General features: G+C 59.1%; 1 protein-coding gene across 10 annotated transcripts; it reads left to right on the top strand.

The window, feature by feature from the left end:
• The first annotated feature begins 1,944 nt into the window (after positions 1-1,944).
• Positions 1,945-14,119, top strand: DENND6B (DENN domain containing 6B). Of its 10 annotated transcripts, none has more exons than XM_032492600.1 (20): positions 1,947-2,231; positions 6,610-6,648; positions 6,718-6,760; positions 7,321-7,433; positions 7,847-7,927; positions 8,428-8,533; positions 8,652-8,731; positions 8,815-8,877; positions 9,169-9,224; positions 9,794-9,916; positions 10,002-10,097; positions 10,206-10,300; positions 10,391-10,456; positions 10,583-10,647; positions 10,739-10,828; positions 10,899-10,964; positions 11,232-11,341; positions 11,448-11,550; positions 11,635-11,712; positions 11,794-14,119. In XM_032492600.1, the coding sequence occupies exons 1-20, from the start codon at positions 2,070-2,072 to the stop codon at positions 11,914-11,916; spliced, it is 1,758 nt and encodes a 585-aa protein (XP_032348491.1). In that variant the 5' UTR covers positions 1,947-2,069; the 3' UTR covers positions 11,917-14,119. The 10 variants fall into 10 exon arrangements, 9 of the variants coding, with proteins under 9 accessions (XP_032348494.1, XP_032348490.1, XP_032348491.1 ...); XM_032492601.1 differs by having other exon boundaries at positions 1,949-2,231; positions 10,899-10,952; positions 11,638-11,712; XM_032492599.1 differs by having other exon boundaries at positions 1,946-2,231; positions 6,610-6,760; positions 8,473-8,533.
• The last annotated feature ends 661 nt before the right edge of the window (positions 14,120-14,780 follow it).

The raw sequence follows: 14,780 nt of genomic DNA, 5'->3' as shown, positions 1-14,780 counted from the left end.
GAAAAGATTCCTTAGATATAACACCATAAACGTACTACATGAAAGAAAAATATTGATAAATTAGACTTCATCAAAATTTAAAACCTTTGCTCTTCAAAAGATTAGACTAAGAAAAATAAATGACAAGCCACAGATGAGGAAATAGTTTTTAAATCATGTATCTGATAAAGGACTTGATTCTAGAATACATATTTTTAAAAATCTTACAACTCTGATAAGGCAAACAACCCAACATAAAAACAGGCAAAAGTTTTAACTATTTTACCAAAGAATGTAATAGAAATGACTTATGAGCACATGAAAAGATACTCAATATCAGTAATCATTAGGGAAATGTTAAAATGACCCACATGAGCTATCACTACACAACCCCTTGGATGGCTACAATTAAAAAGGCTGACAACATCAAATGCTGACAAGGATGTGGAGAAACTGGAACCTTCATACATTGCTGGTGGTAATGCAAAATGGTAAAGCCACTTTGGAGAACAGTTTGACAGTTTCTTAAAAAGTTAAACATAAACTTAACATACAGCCCAACACTTTCACTCCTAGGTGTTTACCCAAGAGAAATTAAAACATAGGTCCACGCAAAGACTTGTATGCAAATTTATGTAACAGCATTGTTTATAATAGGCAAAAACTGGAAACAACCCAAATGTCCATCAATTGATGTGTCAACTTTAATAATATAATAGAGCCAGTTATTTTACCAGCAAAAGCAAGTTTATTCAGGAATAGCCAGAAGAATTGCAACTCAGTATGTGGAAACTATGGAAGATCACAGGCAAATTCAGAAAACAAGTACCAAGAGGGGTTGCTTTTCCAGGGAAAAATGAGGAGTTCGGAGGGGTTGTGATAACTAAAGATTCATTGGAGGCTTCCCATTGATTGGGCTGTGACAGCCTCTGACTGGCTGGGAACCCAGACACACCTGTCTTCCTGTTTCCTGAGGATGCATGGGGGGCATGGGTGCGCCTCCTACAGGCCTGTCCTGACTCCAACTTTATCTGAGGTTTCTTTAAATAATTACACTGTGGTGGGTAAAGAAAATGTCACCTACCCGGACAATGGAATACTAATCATAAGAAGGAACAGACCACTGATAGAGACAACAACATGGATAAAGCTCAAAAATATTACTCTAAGTGAAGGAACCATAAAGAAAAGACTGCATATCATATGTGTTACTTTCATATTACCAAAAACTTAGTGGCTTGAAACAATGCACATTTATTATCTTACAGTTCTGGAAGTGAGAATTCTGAACTTTTAAGGGGCTAAAATCAAGGTGTCAGCAAAACTGCCTTCCTTCTGGAGGCTTTAGGGGAGGATGTTCCTTGCCTGTTCTAGCTTCTGGAGGCCTCCTGCATTCCTTGGCTCATGGTCCCTTCCTCCATCTTCAAAGCCAGCTGTGTGGCATCTACCAGTTTCTCTCTGGTTCCCTTGTCATACTGCCTTCTCTGACTAGTTTCGGCCCATAGACTGTAGGCAAAAGTGCTGTATACCTCCTCCAAGCGGAAATCAATGAAGAAACCTAATTAACCTCCTCCTCAGAAAATAGACACAAACGCAGGACGTGACACCCTCCGCGGGACCCCCCACGGGGGGAGGGGGGCGACCCCAGGCAGGAGACTCGAAGGAGGCGCCGAGCCGTGTGTGACGGCGGAGGAAAGGGAGCTCAGTAGCGAAGAACTCTGGTTAGGAGAGCTGGCCGGAGGTGGGGCACCCAGCCTCGCCGCGGCCCGGCCGCGGGGCGCCCCCGCGACCCCGGCCTAACACGCCCCTGCTCGGGCCACACGCCCCATCGGAAGTCCCTTCTCCAGGCGCGGGGCCGCTCTGCGCCAGCAGGCCAGGCCCTTCTCGTTGGTGAGTAGGGCGCCGCTCCGCCGCAGGGCGCTCCTCCGGCCGCCAGGGGCGTGCGAGGCCGCGGCTGCGCGAGCCCCTCTGGTCCGCGGCGGCCGCTCGACTGCGCTGTCCGTGTGAGCCCAGGCCGCCGCCTGCGGCCGTTCCCCCGACAACGCGCGGCCGTTCCCGGGCAGCGCGCGCCCTGCCCTGCAGCTGCCGCCATGGACGCTGGGCCCGGTGCAGCGCCTCACCCGGCTCGCGGCCGCCCCGGCGCGCCGTCCTCCGCGACGCGGGCTCCGGGGGCGCCCTGGGCGCGCTTCTCGGCCTGGCTGGAGTGCGTGTGCGTGGTCACCTTCGACCTGGAGCTGGGCCAGGCGCTGGAGGTGAGGGGGCGCGGCGGGGCCGGGGAGGGCGGGCCCTCTTGTGCGTGTGAGGTACCCCCGGCAGGCCCCCCGATGGCCTCTCCATCTCCGAAATCCTGCACTGGTCATCCCCGAAAAGGTGCGCCCCAGCAAAGGAATGAAAGGCCAGTAGCCAAGACCTCCGGCTGGGAGGGCGGCGAGAGGAGCCCTGTGCTTTGGGTAGCCAAAGTGGTACTCCTGATTTTTTTCCCCAATAAAAATCTGTCCTCACACTAGCCACAATACCTTCTCCCCTCAGCTACTCCAGCCAGAATCCCAGGGGTCACTCCTGACTCCCCCTCCCTCCACCCCACATCCATCCGTGGGCAAGGCTGACAGCTCCACCTCCAGCAGGGATCTCAGATCCATTGCCTTTTCAGCTGTTCCCGGAAGTCCAACCTTTGTGGCTCTCCTGCTTAAATTCTTTAGACATCTTCTTGTTCGCTTAGAATTACATCCAGACCCTTTGGGGTCACATTCCAGCCACAGTGGTCATCCTTCTGTTGACTGGCCACACTCAGCCCAACCAGCCTGGGGTGTTCCCTCTGCCTGCAAGACTTCCCCACCCCCCACCCAAGTGGGTCTAAGTGGAAATGTGAGACTCAGGGAGTGAGGCCTTCCCCCTGCCCTGAAGGCCATGACACAGACCCTGGAGCTGACTGGTGCAAGGGAGGCTGGGAGGTAGACGTCACACCGGTGAAGGAACTTTCTGAGAGCCCAAGAGGCCGTGCGTCCTCTGACTGCAGTTGGCAACGATGAGGCTGATCCACCTTTGTCGGGAGAGCCAACGTCAAGATGAGGGGTGTTTTCCAAGGCCTAGCTGAACTCTGTGAGGCCAGGGGAAGCCCAAGTCTCATAAACAGAAAGGGCTGACACTGCCCAGCTCTCTGTGGAGACCCCATTCATTTCCACCTGTCCCCACCTGGCGTGCGCTACTGTGACAGCCCCGCTCACCAGAGGGACTTGAGCACAGAGAGGTGAGGTGATTTGCCCAACATCACAGAGCCCGTCGCCATTCTTACCGGTGCCCAGATTGTTCCCGGTAAGATCACAGGAGGAGAGAGCCCACTGTTTCCTTAAGACATTCTCTCGTGTAATTTTCTGGAACATAACCATTCAAGCAAGAATTGTTAAGAGATCCGTGTGCTTGGGCCTCTGAGCTTTGGCTGAGGCTGTATAGCTGGGAAGGAGTCACCCAGGGACCCCCTCATCGTCAAGTCTGCAGGAATTGGGCCTTGCGACCACGCAGCCCTCATCCTTGCCGTTTCTCCCTCCCCTGGAAATCATGGGGAAGATCAGGTTCGCTTCAGCCGAAACCACAGGCGTTCAGGGAGCACCTGCCCTGCACTCACTTATGCAGGGCTGGGCCTGACTGAGCATCACGAAGGCTCTGGCGCTGCCCTTGGTGCTGGGATGTGATGGAAGACCAGGGACTGCCTTCCAGGGGCTCATGGATCACAGAGACTTCAGGGACAGACACAGCTGAGAGGAAGGGATGGGGCTGGGCCAGATCTTGGAGGATGAGAGGGAGGCAGCTGGACAGGGGAGAGGGGGCTGTTGCAGGTAACCCTTCCCCTGAAAAGGCCAGCAAAAGCAAAGGCAAGGAGCTGTCCATTCGTTTATTCAATAAGTCAAGTACTGAGCAGCTGCCACCAGCCAAGCCCAGCAGTGTTGGTGCTGGACACAGGGACACAGCTGCACAAGAAGACAGGGCCCGGCCCTCCAGGAGTCCTGAGAGAATTTAAAAACACTTATTAATTTACTGTGAAAACACAAATACCTTACATATTAATAGAACTATCAATACTTCCACAAAACAACCATGTTTTCAATAACAAACTTAGGAGAGTGGCATTATTTGACACTTCTACAACCCTTACTAACATCTGGCCAAATAGCAGGCAGCTGGATTCTCCCATTGGCTTCGGGGATACCCCTCGACAGCCTGTTTCACAGCCTCTAGAAGGTACACACAGCAAGGAGACGGGAGTGGGAAAGGCAGTTGGACCTCAAGGATCCAGGGACCCACACCACACTTTAAGAGGCACTTCCCTGGAGGCACCTTAAAGCAGAGCTCACGCATCTCTTCCTCAGGGACGACGGTTACAGGAGCAGCAGCCTGCGTGCCCGGCTTGGTGGAAAGGATGGGACCTCCACCGGCCCGGGGGCAGGGTTCATTGAGCAGCCTCCTGCCCTCTGCCTCTCTCCAAGGGCTGCGCCATTTCTTACCTTGCCAGGGCATGGCCTCCCTTCTGGCCTCTGCTTCCAGACCCTGGACATGGAGACCCTGGACTTGGATGTGGGGCCTGCTCAGATGCTACGAGACTCCTGTGGCTGCAGACCAGATTCAGTGCCCGACCTCAGCACTGAGGGCCCTTCGTGGCCCTGCCCTGGCTGCCAGGCACCTACCTTTCCTCCACTCTCCTCAACACAACACACAGGGGTGTGGCCCGAGTAGGAGCCATCCCAGAACCTCTGTGGGTCCAGCCGCACAAACAGTGTCTGGTTCCCCTTCTTCCTGGGTGCCTCCTTAGTTGACATCTCCTTGAGGTTTCCACATGATCCACCTGTTCATTATACTTTATAGGCGTATTTTCATACATTCCGCAAATACAGGCACACCTCAGAGATGCTGCGGATTCGTTTTCAGACCCCTGCAATAAAGCAAGTCACGCAAATGTGCTAGGAAATATAAAAGTTGTTAGATCCTGATTCCAAAAAATCAGCTGTTAAAAAAGGCATTTGTTGAGACTGCTGGGGAGTTTGAATATGGATTGGGTATTAGATGATGTTAAGGAATTATTGTTAATTTTATCAAACGTTGTAATAGTAAAAAAAAAAAAAAAAAGGAAGTATAAAAGTGATGTTTCGGGGAAGGCATAGCCCAGTGGTAGAGTATGTGCTTAGCATAAATAAATATAAATAAATAAACAAACAAATAAATAATTATCTCCCCCCACCAAAAAATAGGAAAAAAAATGCTTTCTTGCTAAAAAACGCTATCATTTGAGCCTTTAGCAAGTCATTATCTTTTTGCAGTATAGTAACATCAAAAATCGCTGATCACAGGTCACTGTAACAAATATAATGAGAAAGTTTGAAATGTTGCAAAAATTACCAGAATGTGATGCAGACACAAATTGAGCAAATGCTGTTGGAAAAGTGGCGCCAATAGACTTGCTGGTCACAGGGTTGCAACAAATCTTTAATTTGTAGAAAAACGCAACGTCTGTGAAGCACAATAAAGCAAAGTGTGCCTGTACAGTGTCTGGTGAGGGTCTGCTCCCCGCCAGGGGCTGGGAGGCAAAAGTACCAGGACCCAGTCCCTGTCCTCGGGATGTGTGGTGTACAGCAGAGGAGACAACAGGACCCTAGCAGCAAGCCCAGAGCAAACAAGGGCAGAAGCCACATCATTCCAACCATGCAAATCCCAGGACGCAGCACCTCACCATCTAGGGGTTCAGGGCACACCCCAGAAGAAGCCTCATTGCAGCTAAAACCCAACTCCTCAGCATAGGAGTTTGGCAGATGGAGGGAGGAGGGGCCCATACATACAGGCCCTCAGCTCCTGGGCTGCACAGGCTCCCGGCAGGCATGGCCACTTCCTGGGACAGCCAGCCCATTGCATCCAAGCAGACCAGGGCAACGGAGACGCCCAGGGTCCACCAGCTCCCAAGGAAACACCTGGGGGCCCGTGGAGAGTGAGGGCTCTGGAAGCTCCTGCCTTTTTATTTTCCTGCAAGGAAATCCATTCTGGCTGTTGGCCCGTGTACGGAGCTGCTGGGCTGGGTGCCGCCTGGGCCTCCTGCCCGCCTCCTGCCCACCTCCCCCAGAGAAGGCCGTCTCCCGGATCACTCAGCCTGCGCTTTCATGCCTGGGGAGTGTAAAGCTTGTCCAGCTGGTCACACTGCACACTGCTGGGACCCAGGGTGCTCTCCCGGGCCCACTCTGAATGGGGCACAGGCTGGAAGCCCCCAGACCCCTGACTATGAGGGTTGGGGTGAAGATGCTCAGAGACAGGGAGGCCAGTGCCCATGACTTCTGAGTAAAGACTGGCCAGGCCCAGTCTGGGGGAGTGGGCCCAAGGAATGGCATAGCTTCAGACAGACTGCCTGCACCTGGAGGCCGGGGCCCCGTGCCACAGTTCAGGCGAGTGGCGTTGAGGGCAAGAGTGTGAGAAGGGAATCCGGGATCTCGCCCAGGTGTGTGCTGGCCTCCCGCTGAGAGGGTCCTGGGGAGGTGGGGGGCCCCCAGAGGAGAGGAGGGAGCTGGAGGGGAGGGGTGTGGGGCAGGGGGTAAGGGGACACGCCTGCAGCTCCAAACCTGCCCAGACGCACGACCGAGTCTCTGTCCCCCACAGCTGGTGTACCCCAGCGACTCCCGGCTCACGGACAAGGAGGTGGGTCCTGCCCTTTGGGAACGGACATCGCCTGGGGAGCAGGCCCTCACCCGGTTTCCTGTGTTTCAGAAAAGTAGCATCTGCTACTTGTCCTTTCCTGACTCCCACTCAGGTAGGCAATCCCAACCCTCCCACCTGGAGGTGGGCTCTGGGGCCGGGGGAGAGGAGGCCAGGCCTGCACAGTGAGCACCTGCCCTACCCTCAGCTTTGTAGAGACACCCAGAGCCCCAGCTGCAGCAGGGCGGCCAGGCTCCCCTGGGTCCTATGGGGAGACATATCTGGAAGAGGGACCAGCAGGCTGTGGTCTCCTTCACCAGAGGGGCCACCAGGAGCTGGGGCCCAGCTGCTGCTCCTTACCGGGCTCAGGTGCCCTGGCAGCCTGGTTTCCATCCCAGGCAGACTAAGCCGGCCCACGCTGAGCTCTCGGGCCCCCCGCTGGCGCTTGTGCACACTGCAGGTGCCATTCCACGCGCTGAATGTAAACCCTCAGGTGCAGAAAGTAGGACGCAGGGACCCCGGTTGGCAGATGCAGACCCAGAGGGCTGAGCTTTCTCTCTGAGGCATTTACAGCCCAGCAGAGGCCAACCCCTCCATCCCTGGTCCCCTGCCCCCGCACACTGGCAGGAGAGGGTCCAACCTGACACAGCTTAAGGGGACCACCTCCCTCCCCAGGCTGCCTCGGGGACACTCAGTTCAGCTTCCGCATTCGTCAGTGTGGAGGGCAACGGCACCTCTGGCACCCAGATGACAGGCACTGTGACAGCGGGGTCCCCGTGTCTCTGCAGGTGGGCCAGGGCTGCCTCTCCTTGTGGGCCAGGGTCAGGCGGGTACAAGTAGCCCCTTCAAGGCGTCTGGCTGTGTGGTGGGAGAGGGTCTCCAACTGCTGAAAGCTGGGCCCAGCGGCCTGGCCTTGATTTGGGGGGGGGGCAGCCCTTCTGAGGACTTGCCAGGGTCCCTGGAGCTTTTCCAGTGCACCAGGTGTGCACCAGGGTATGGCTTGGTGTGTGGAGGCCAGCAGAAGTCTCCAGATGCGCCCAGCCCCCAGACTGCTCACCACTGTGTCTGTGGAGATATCCCTCGAAGAGGAGTTGCCTGCCTTCTGGGCCACGACTCCCAGGCCTGACCCCATGGCTGGGTCCAGGCGGGCAGGAGGGAGCCTGGGCAGTGGGTAGGGCCTGGCCAACACCACTCCTTCCAGAGGGAGCCTGCACACTACTTTGGCTACGTGTACTTCAGACAAGTGAAGGACAGCTCCGTGAAGAGGGGCTACTTCCAGAAGGTGAGCCCCTGGCCACTCTGAGGTGGCGCTGCAGGGAGGCGGGGGCCAGCAGCCACAGGGAGGGACTGAAACTGAGCTGCCAGGGCAGTAGGCCCTGCTGCCCCATCCTCGCCCAGCACAGCACCCACAGCTCTGTGTCTGGGCCCAGGGCATCCCTGTCCCTTGCTGCTGGTGGGAGGGCGGCCCTCATCACCCTTTCAAGATTAGGACAACTTCAGTCTTGAACTCAAACACCAAAAGGCACTCTTGTTTGACCCGTGGGAGATCATCCCAGAAATCTTCGCCACGTGCATTCCCCTCTGAAGGCTGGGGTCCTGCCCCGCCCTGCTGTCATTGGGGTGTTCTAATAACCCCAGAGTCCCAAATTCCTGGGGACAGCTGTGCTGTGGAGTAGGTAGGACATCCTGCCCTGGGCGGACTCTGGATGAGCCAGGCCTCAGAGGTCCCTGCAGGGTCCTGAGTGGCCAAGGTGACGTCTCACCGGCCTTTGGGCCCTGCAGTCTCTGGTGCTGGTGTCCCGCCTGCCCTTTGTCCGGCTCTTCCAGGCACTGCTGAGCCTGATTGCCCCTGAGTACTTCGACAAGCTGGTGCCCTGTCTGGAAGCGGGTGAGTGGCTGTCAGGTGCGACCAGAGCGGTCCCGTCATCCTGGCTGTAGCCTCAGCAGCTTTGGCAGGCAGCGTCCTCTTGGGGCAGGCCCCTGACCCTGGCCACCTGTGTTCACAGTGTGCAGTGAGATTGACCAGTGGCCAGACCCTATGCCTGGGCAGACCCTGAACCTGCCTGTCATGGGAGTCGTCCTCCAGGTAAGGGCTGGCTGGCAGGGGTGGGAAGGCCCAGGTGCATGTAGATACCCACTCCCACTGGCAGCTGCTTCTTTGGTCCGCAGGTGCACATCCCATCCAGGGCAGACAAGCCAGAATCCAGTCCTCCAAAGCAGTGCGGCCATGAGGTGGGAGCCCCCACTCCTGGGCCAGTGGCACTATACCTGCCTCAACTCTCCACTCACTTGGGCCTCCCCATCCCACCAGCTGAGGGCCTGAGGTTGGCCTGTGTCCCAGTGCAGGGCTGGGAGCTCACCACCATCTCTTGCCCTGGCCCACCGGCAGAGACACGGGGGCCCTGCTGTCACTGTGGGGCTGGGAGGCATGTGGGCAGGGGCTGCCCTGGGGTGAGAGGTGCTGCTTGAGGCCTGTGGATCACCAGCCTCGCCCTCAGCCTGACCCCAGCCCCCTCTTCTCAGAACCTGCTCCCAGCCCCCGTGGTCCTCAGCAGTGTCCACGAACTGGACCTGTTCAGGTGAGCCCTGCCAGCCCCCGCCTGCTGCCCCAGTAGATGACTGACCAGTCAGCCCGCAAGGCTCAGGCCTGTGGGGTGGGGGCGGAGCTGTGGGGGGCTTGGCCCAGCAGGAGTCAGCTCCTGGCCAGTTCTGTGGGGGAGAATCATGCGGAAGAGCCTGGGGTCCCAGGGTCTGCACCCAGAGGCAGTGGGCACCCTGGGCTGCAAGTGAGGTCCTGGCAGGTGGGTGCCGGAGGGGAGTGGCATGTTGGGAGACTTACTGCCTGACGCTGCCCACTCTGGGCAAGTCTGCAGGGGCTCTGCCTTTGGAGACCCTTCTGTTCCGCGCTGGGCCCGGCGGGAGCCGGGGCTGCCAGCCTCAGACATGGGGGGCACAGGGCCAGGCAACACAGGTGGGCCATCTGAGCGTGGGGCAGTATCTTCAGACATCCTTTCCCGCCCCCGTCGTTATTCTGGTGTGGTGCCTGGCGTTCACCCGAGCTGGGCCTGCCTGTGCCCATGGTGGGGGGTGGTCATGGGCTGGGGGGCCTCCAGCCTTGCGCGGCCCCCGACACCCTTGCCCGGCCCAGGTGCTTCCAGCCCGTGCTGGCCCACGTGCAGATGCTGTGGGAGCTCATGCTCCTCGGGGAGCCGCTGGTGGTCCTGGCACCCTCACCTGCCGTGTCCTCGGAGATGGTGCTGGCCTTGACCAGGTGGGCCAGGCAGCAGTGGGAGGGGAGTAGGGACCCTGGACCAGCCCTGCCATGCTCACTGCCCCGCTGTGCCCCCGCCCCACAGCTGCCTGCAGCCCCTCAAGTTCTGCTGCGACTACCGCCCTTACTTCACCGTCCACGACAGTGAGTTCAAGGAGTTCACGACGCGCACGCAGGCCCCGTAAGCCTCCTGCACAGCCCCCTCTGCCTGCCCTCCTGCCTCTGCCTCCCCTCCCCCCTCCCTCCTCCTCCTCCTCCTCTCTCTCTCTCTCTCTCTCTCTCTCTCTAGACCAAACGTGGTCCTGGGGGTCACAAACCCTTTCTTTATCAAAACACTCCAGCATTGGCCCCACATCCTCCGCATCGGGGAGCCCAGGATGTCAGGTGAGTGTGGCCTCTGCCTGGGGGTCCGTGAGGGGTCTGAGCCTGAGGCAGAACTGCGGCCCTGAGGCCCACCTCGGGCTTGTTTCCTAGGGGACCTTCCTAAGCAGGTCAAGCTGAAAAAGCCCTCAAGGCTGAAGACCCTGGACACCAAGCCAGGTCTGAGCCCCTCTCCCCCGGGACCCAGGCAGGCACTGGGGTGAGATGGGTGTGGGCAATGGGCCAGCACCCAGAAGGGAGTGCCCCCCTCCCCAGGAGAGCACACTGCTATCCTGCCCTCCCCAGGCCTCTACACGGCGTACACGGCCCACCTCCACCGAGACAAGGCTCTGCTCAGACGGCTGCTGAAGGTGCAGGTTGTGGGCGGGAGGGCGGGGGTGAAGGGGGCCCAGGCTGTGGCTGCTCCGGGCTCAGCTGCCCCCCCCGCACCCCACCCCCCAGGGCCTGCAGAGGGAGCGGCCTTCAGACCTGCTGAGCGCCCTGCTGAGGAGGCACCTCCTGGAGCTGACGCAGAGCTTCATCATCCCTCTGGTGAGGCCTGGGGAGGGGGGCCACGGCGGGGCGGGGGCTGAGGCCCAGGCTTACCCTCCTCCCCCCACAGGAGCACTACATGGCAAGCCTCATGCCCCTGCAGAAGAGCATCACGCCCTGGAAGGTGTTGTCCAGGGTGGGGCTGGGGGGAGTGAGGGAGGTCATGGGTGGGTGGGAGCCCCCCAGGGCCAGGCTGTCCCCACACCTGCCAGGTGTCCCTCACAGGACAGAGAAATGGGGCCACATGGAGGGGCTCAAGGTCCTCCTCTCCGGGAAGGGCCACCCTAGGATCTGTCCCAGGAGGGTGAGTGGCCTAGGAGTGAATCTGGGAAGTGCCCTGGGGGAAAGTCCTGAGCAGCCAAGTTCCCCCCAGGCACCTGGGCTCACCTGGCCCTTGTCTCAGACCCCTCCCCAGATCCGCCCCTTCCGCCAGGATGACTTCCTGCGTAGCCTGGAGCACTCAGGGCCCCAGCTCACCTGCATGCTTAAGGGCGACTGGCTGGGCCTCTACAGGTGGGTGGACAGCAGGCAGGGTCCTGGGGCTCCTGCTGGTGGTGGCTGTGCCTACCCCTCGGTGTACAAGATCAGCCCCATAGCTGCTGCCCCTTGCGCCCCACAGGCGGTTTTTCAAGTCCCCCCATTTTGATGGCTGGTACCGGCAGCGGCACAAAGAGATGGCCCAGAAGCTGGAGGCCTTGCACCTCGAGGCCATTTGTGAGGCGGTAAGGGGGGCTGGGGGGAGGGGGGTCACAGGCCCAGGGCTGGGGGAGGGCCTGGGTGATATAGATGGCCCACCTTATTCCCAGCAGAACATTGAGATCTGGATGAAGGACAAGTCCGAGGTGGAGGTCGTGGACCTGGTCTTGAAACTTCGGGAGAGGCTGGTGAGATGCCTTCCAGCCCTGCCCAACGTTGGCCAGCCGCACTTGGAGGTCGCCTGCCCCTGACCACTGCTGCCCCTGCAGGTTCGGGCACAGGGCCACCAGCTTCCTGTGAAGGAGGCAACGCTGAAGCGGGCACGGCTGTACATCGAGACGGTCGTCCGCTCTCTGCCCACGGACCTGCAGGTGGTCCTGTGCTCTCCCTAGCTCGGCCCGAGGGGCATGGCCCAGGGACGTGGCCACAGGCACCTCCTTCTCCCCAGTCAAGCACAAGCGCCCCCACCCAAGTTCCTGCTGCTCCAGGCTTTGGCCTCCCGCCCAGCACCACCATTGTCCCAGCCGCAAAGGTGACATTTGGAACCACAGCCTGGCCCCTGACTGTCAGCAGATCACGTGCTGGCCAGAGCCTCACCTCCCCCTGGGCCCCACCTGCCCTCTACAGGGTCTTAGGCTGGGGGTGGGGCCAGCTGTGGGCCTTGGCTGATCTGATCTGGGCCCATGGCCACCTACCCCCTCCAGGTGCCCATCTGCCCAAGCCCAGGCCTTGTATCTGGTGGGTCCTTTGGCCCCACCAGGCTGCCCAGCCCAGGACAGGAGGAGGCAGCTGACAGGCAGACCTCTCTCCTCACACAGCCCACCTACTTGTCTTGCCTGAGGCTGGAGGAGTCCTTCCTACAGTCCTCAGCCTGGGAGGGGCAGGGCTCTGCCCTGTGGTTTGTTGGGATGCCCCCAGGGCCCTGGTGGCTGCTGGGAGGGTCCAGGGCCTTGTCCTCGTTCCATCCTGGAACCCCGCTCCCAGCACCAGCCCTGTCTGCTCTGTCCCACAGTGCTTCTTGGCTGACAGGCGCCCCCCACGTGCAGCCAGACGGGTTTCAGATTAGCCCGACCAGGCCCCTCAGCTGGAGCCCTCAACAGCCACCGCAGCTTGGAGGCACTGCGCTCCTTGGCCATTAGGGAAAGGCCCGGAGAGGTGACCCACTCCCCCATGTGACACCTCGGAGCACTGGGCCCAGCAGTGGTTGGTGCTGTCACAGCTCAGCACAGGGTGACGGCAGCACTGTTAGCCATCACGGGAGAGGTGTTGAGGCGAGGACCCAGAGTTGCAGGTCTTTGGGTAAGTCCAACCTTACCCAACCCCCAGACACCTCATCTGAAAGGCAAAGCGGTGTAGACACCTGTGTGGGCCTCGGCGGCTCCCTAAGCTGGGTCCCAGCAAAGCGAGGTGGTGCAGGGTGCAGGCTGTGCCCCTCCAGCCGGAGCGCTCACTGACACCTCCACTCCCAGGCTGGGTTTGGCAGGCACTGGTCTCAGCTGTCACTGTCAGCGTGTCCGGCCCTGACCACAGCCTGTCACGTCCCCGTTCTACAGGCAGCTGAGCCCAGTCTGGGCCGTGACTGCCTTAACAGCAGAATAGGGGAGGGAAGGGAGCGAACCCATTTTTGCAGAAGACACAAGCTGGAGATCCTGGAGTGAGGAAGGACCTTGTGGGCCCTGAGTGCCCCTCTGGACAGAGTGCCTCTCTGGATAGCTTGCCCTGGCTGTCTGGTCTAGAGCCCAAGGGCCATGGCTGCCAGGCATGTGGGTGGCTTGGGAAACTGGCCGGACCCCCTCATGACTGCGATGCCATCCGTGAGGGGTGTGCCCCAGCCGTCACCCCAGGATGTTGCATGTGACAGGGAGCTGGGGGACCACAGGCTGCGGGGGGGCCCTCTGGGAAGCCCCCTGGGACCTTTGCCACCATCAGTCCAGGAAGGCACAGCCAGACTCCCCTGATGCTGGGTGTCCTCCCTGAGGGCTCTGGTTTTGTCCACATAGCAGTCCTTCACAATGGCCTGTCCTCAGGATAGCTGTGGGGGCTCCAGGGAGGGACGCCTAGCAGGGTGGGCAGTGCTGCCAAGGACAGAATCCAAATCTGAAGGAGAAAGGAAGCCCCTACGCTGGAGAGCCTGAGGCCATGAAGGGTCCCTCTTCCTCTGGGTACAGTGCAGCCTGGGTGGGGGAGCTAGGTATGGAGTCCTGCCAGCTCCACCCTCTCCCCGAGGAGCCCCCGTGTCCCTCTCAGCATCAGGTTAACTGTAGCTTGGCTGAGTCTCTGTCTCCCCACCTGGATGGAAGCAGGCAGTGAGGGGAGAGGAGGGGGCAGGTGGGTCAGAAAAGGCAGAGCTCCCCCCGCCAGGGTCCCGGGGGGGAAGGAGGGCCAGAGTGTGAGGCCGCCTGCATGTGGGGGCTGCGTGTGGGCCTGGGGTGGTGGCCCAGGATGGGGGTGGATGGAGGACAGCAGTGGGCTGCTGCAGGGACAGGAAGGACAGGCTTCGCCCCTGAGCTTCCTGCACACTATTTAAAGACCCTTTTAGTCTGGGATGATGGCCTTCCCACATCTTTGGTATTAAAATGCCCTTCTGTGACACAATACTTGTCTTTCAGCTTCCTTTTTTGATGAAAAAGTTGGCATCCCTGTCAGATCCTGGTGACTTTAGGGTCCTATGTGATGGGGGGTTGGGTGGGCTGTGGTGTGGATTCAGTTCAGGGCTGAAGGCATGCAGTTTTGGCCTGGCTGGCTGGGGATGGGAGGGCAGCAGGAAATTAATGAGTGACCCTCCCTGAGGGCTTCTTAGCATGGGGGGCAGGTGACGGGGTGGCGGGGGAGACAGGAGGAAGTGGGCAAGGAGGGGGAAGTCTGGGTGGAGGGGAGGTCCCTAGGAATGGAGATGGCGTTCCAGTCCCTGGGTCCCCAGCTGCTGCTCACCGCACCATCTTGTGCAGGGAGACTTCACAAGAGGCAGCAGGAGCACACAGGAGAGCTGGCCCCATGGGGTTCCCCACCTCTGCTCAGGTCTTGGGCTCAGGGACTTCAGGACCTGGCAGATAGGGGCTGGAGTGGCCAGAAGTGGGATAAGCTCTAGTTCAAAGCTGGAACCCCAACGGAGAGGGTGGGTCTCACCACCCCACTCCAGGCACTGAAAGACAGGTTGATGGGCCCTGGGTACAGGTCGCCAGAGGCCATCCGGGGTTGTGGGGAGAAAGGCAGCTAGAGGCCAAGGATGTGTTGCACAGGGGCTAGGGCAGGAGCC

This window comes from Camelus ferus, chromosome 12 (assembly GCF_009834535.1).
Source record: "Camelus ferus isolate YT-003-E chromosome 12, BCGSAC_Cfer_1.0, whole genome shotgun sequence".
In the NCBI taxonomy this organism is placed as follows: Eukaryota; Metazoa; Chordata; class Mammalia; order Artiodactyla; family Camelidae; genus Camelus; species Camelus ferus.
Note: the sequence above shows the minus strand (reverse complement) of the source record. Positions and strands in the feature narration are given on the sequence as shown.